This window comes from Dipodomys ordii, unplaced genomic scaffold, assembly GCF_000151885.1.
Source record: "Dipodomys ordii isolate 6190 unplaced genomic scaffold, Dord_2.0 Scaffold11692, whole genome shotgun sequence".
Taxonomy (NCBI): domain Eukaryota; kingdom Metazoa; phylum Chordata; class Mammalia; order Rodentia; family Heteromyidae; genus Dipodomys; species Dipodomys ordii.
Window position 1 is genome coordinate 1 of NW_012278904.1, and position 2,278 is coordinate 2,278.

Here is a 2,278-nt window from a genome sequence, read left to right on the forward strand (position 1 = left end):
TGAACTCTGGGCCTGGGTGCTGTCCCTCAGCTCTTCAGTTCAAGGCTAGCGCTCTACCACTTGAGCCACAGTGCCACTTCCGGCTTTTTTTTTTTCTTTTTGCTTATGTGGTGCTGAGGAATCAAACCCAGGGCCTCGGGCATGCAAGGCAAGCGCTCTACCACTGAGCCACCTTCCCAGCCCTTCTTTTTTTTTTTTTTTGGCCAGTCCTGGTACTTGAACTCAGGGCCTGGGCACTGTCCTTGAGCTTCTTTTACCCAAGGCTAACACTCTACTATTTGAGCCACAGCACCATTTCTGGCTTTTTCCGTTTAATATGGTACTGATGAATTGAACCCAGGGCTTCATACATGCTAGGCAAACACTACCACTAAGCCACATTCCCAGCCCTATTTTCTAAATTTTTTAAATTAAAATTCTTTTTTTCTACTACAATTGTGGGAAATAGGCTACTAGGCATACTAAAAAGTCTTAGAGCATTTGTTGATCCTAGATGAAACCAGATTGTGTAAGAGTGCTTAATGTAAGTGACATGTTTTTTTCCTGATTTCAGGTATTAATTGAAGAAACAGACCAATTATGGAAAGTTCATTGCCACCGAGACTTTAAGGAAGAAAGACCAGAAGAGTACGAGTCTTGGCGGGAGATGTACCTGCGGCTTCAGGATGCTCGAGAGCAACGGCTGCGAGTGTTAACCAAGAATATCCGATCTGCACATGCCAACAAACCCAAGGGTAGGGACAGGGGACTGGTAGCTGGGAAAGGTCTCTTGCTCTGCAGGTGGACAGGACTGGGCTTGTCTTTAGCTACAATCCTTGTTGTCACACTGGGGTTATTGACACTGATAATCCCCTGGTTTGGGGCACTTGAAAGCCTGTCCATTACTTAATAGCAATGTCTCTGCTCAAGACAGACACTAACATCCACATTTCTCCACAGGCCGACAAGCCAAGATGGCCTTTGTCAACTCGGTGGCCAAGCCACCCCGTGATGTGCGACGAAGGCAGGAGAAGTTTGGAACGGGAGGGGCAGCTGTCCCTGAGAAAGTCAGGTGAGAGCTTTGTCTGCTCAGGGCAACGAGCCCGAGGGAGCTGCACAGGCAGGCAATGTGGGCTGTGAGACTGGGAGGTAGACCTCCCTGAGCCACAGCTTCCTGGACGGCAGCATGGGGTGGGCTCAGGCCAGTAAGTGGTCAGCAGACCTGGCTGATAGGAGGATGCACTTCCTCATGCTTTCCCTTATTTAAGTAGTACAGATTTCTTGGGTGACCAGATTATTTCTTCTAGGCCACATAAACAGTTTCAATGAAGTCTGACACCTCAATAGAGAGGTAAAGGTTGGCTGAGAGTTGCTAACACAGTGGCTGCCAGGCCCACTGCTGTGCCCAGCACGAGTCTGCCTACAGCAGGCCAGCTTCAGGCTGTGCATACAGGAAGCAGATTTCTTCCACTGGCATTATCCCCTTTGTTCTGATACAGGATTAAGCCAGCCCCGTACACATCAGGAAGCAGCCATGTTCCCGCCAGTAGCAGCAATAGCTTCACTGCCAGCCCAGAGGAGCCAGCCTATGACGGCCCCAGTACCAGCAGTGCTCACCTGGCTCCAGTGGTCAGCAGCAGTGTGTGCTATGATCCTAGAAAACCCGCTGTGAAGAGTAAGTAGCTTGGATGCCTGCTCAGATATTCAGAATGCTTTTGAACCCCTTGGATGTCATTGTGGCTTGTGTCGGTGTGGTTTGTAGGATGCCTGGCACCTGCTCTGCTCATTGGGACAGTCGGCCCTGACCCTGCTGGGTCCATGCCAACATGAACCCACTGACTGTTCATTTGTGTACTTTACTTTTTTTTTGGTCAGTTGTGGGGCTTGAACTCAGGGCCTGGACACTGTCCTTGAGTTTTTGTTTTTAAGGCTAGCACTCCTCCACCTTGTTAGAGTGGTTAACTGGAGATAAGAACCTCATGGACTTTCCTGCTTTCCTGCCTGGCCTGGCTTTGAACCCTGATCCTCAGGTCTCAGCCTCCTGAGTAGCTCGGATTCAGGTGTGAACCACCTAGCTTGCTTTTTTTGTTTGTTTGTTTGTCGGTTGTGGGGCTTGAACTCTGGGCCTGGGCCCTGTTCCTGCACTCTTCAGCTCAAGGTGAGCACTCTACTGCTTGAGCCACTGCTTGAGCCACAGCTCCACTTCTGGTTTTCTAGTGGTTTATTGGAGATAAGAGTCTCATGGACTTTCCTGCCCGGGCTGGCTTTGAACCATGATCCTCAGATCTCAGCCTCCTGA

The 2,278-nt window shown here is 49.8% G+C and overlaps 1 protein-coding gene across 1 annotated transcript; it reads left to right on the top strand.

Annotated features, from left to right (window-relative positions):
* Positions 1–553: 553 nt before the first annotated feature.
* Positions 554–1,654, top strand: LOC106002479 (transcription elongation factor B polypeptide 3-like; the record flags this gene model as incomplete). Its single annotated transcript, XM_013037348.1, has 3 exons — positions 554–734; positions 940–1,051; positions 1,479–1,654. Coding segments are annotated over 3 exons (469 nt in total), but the record flags the coding sequence as incomplete, so codon positions are not given.
* Between the last annotated feature and the right edge of the window lie 624 nt (positions 1,655–2,278).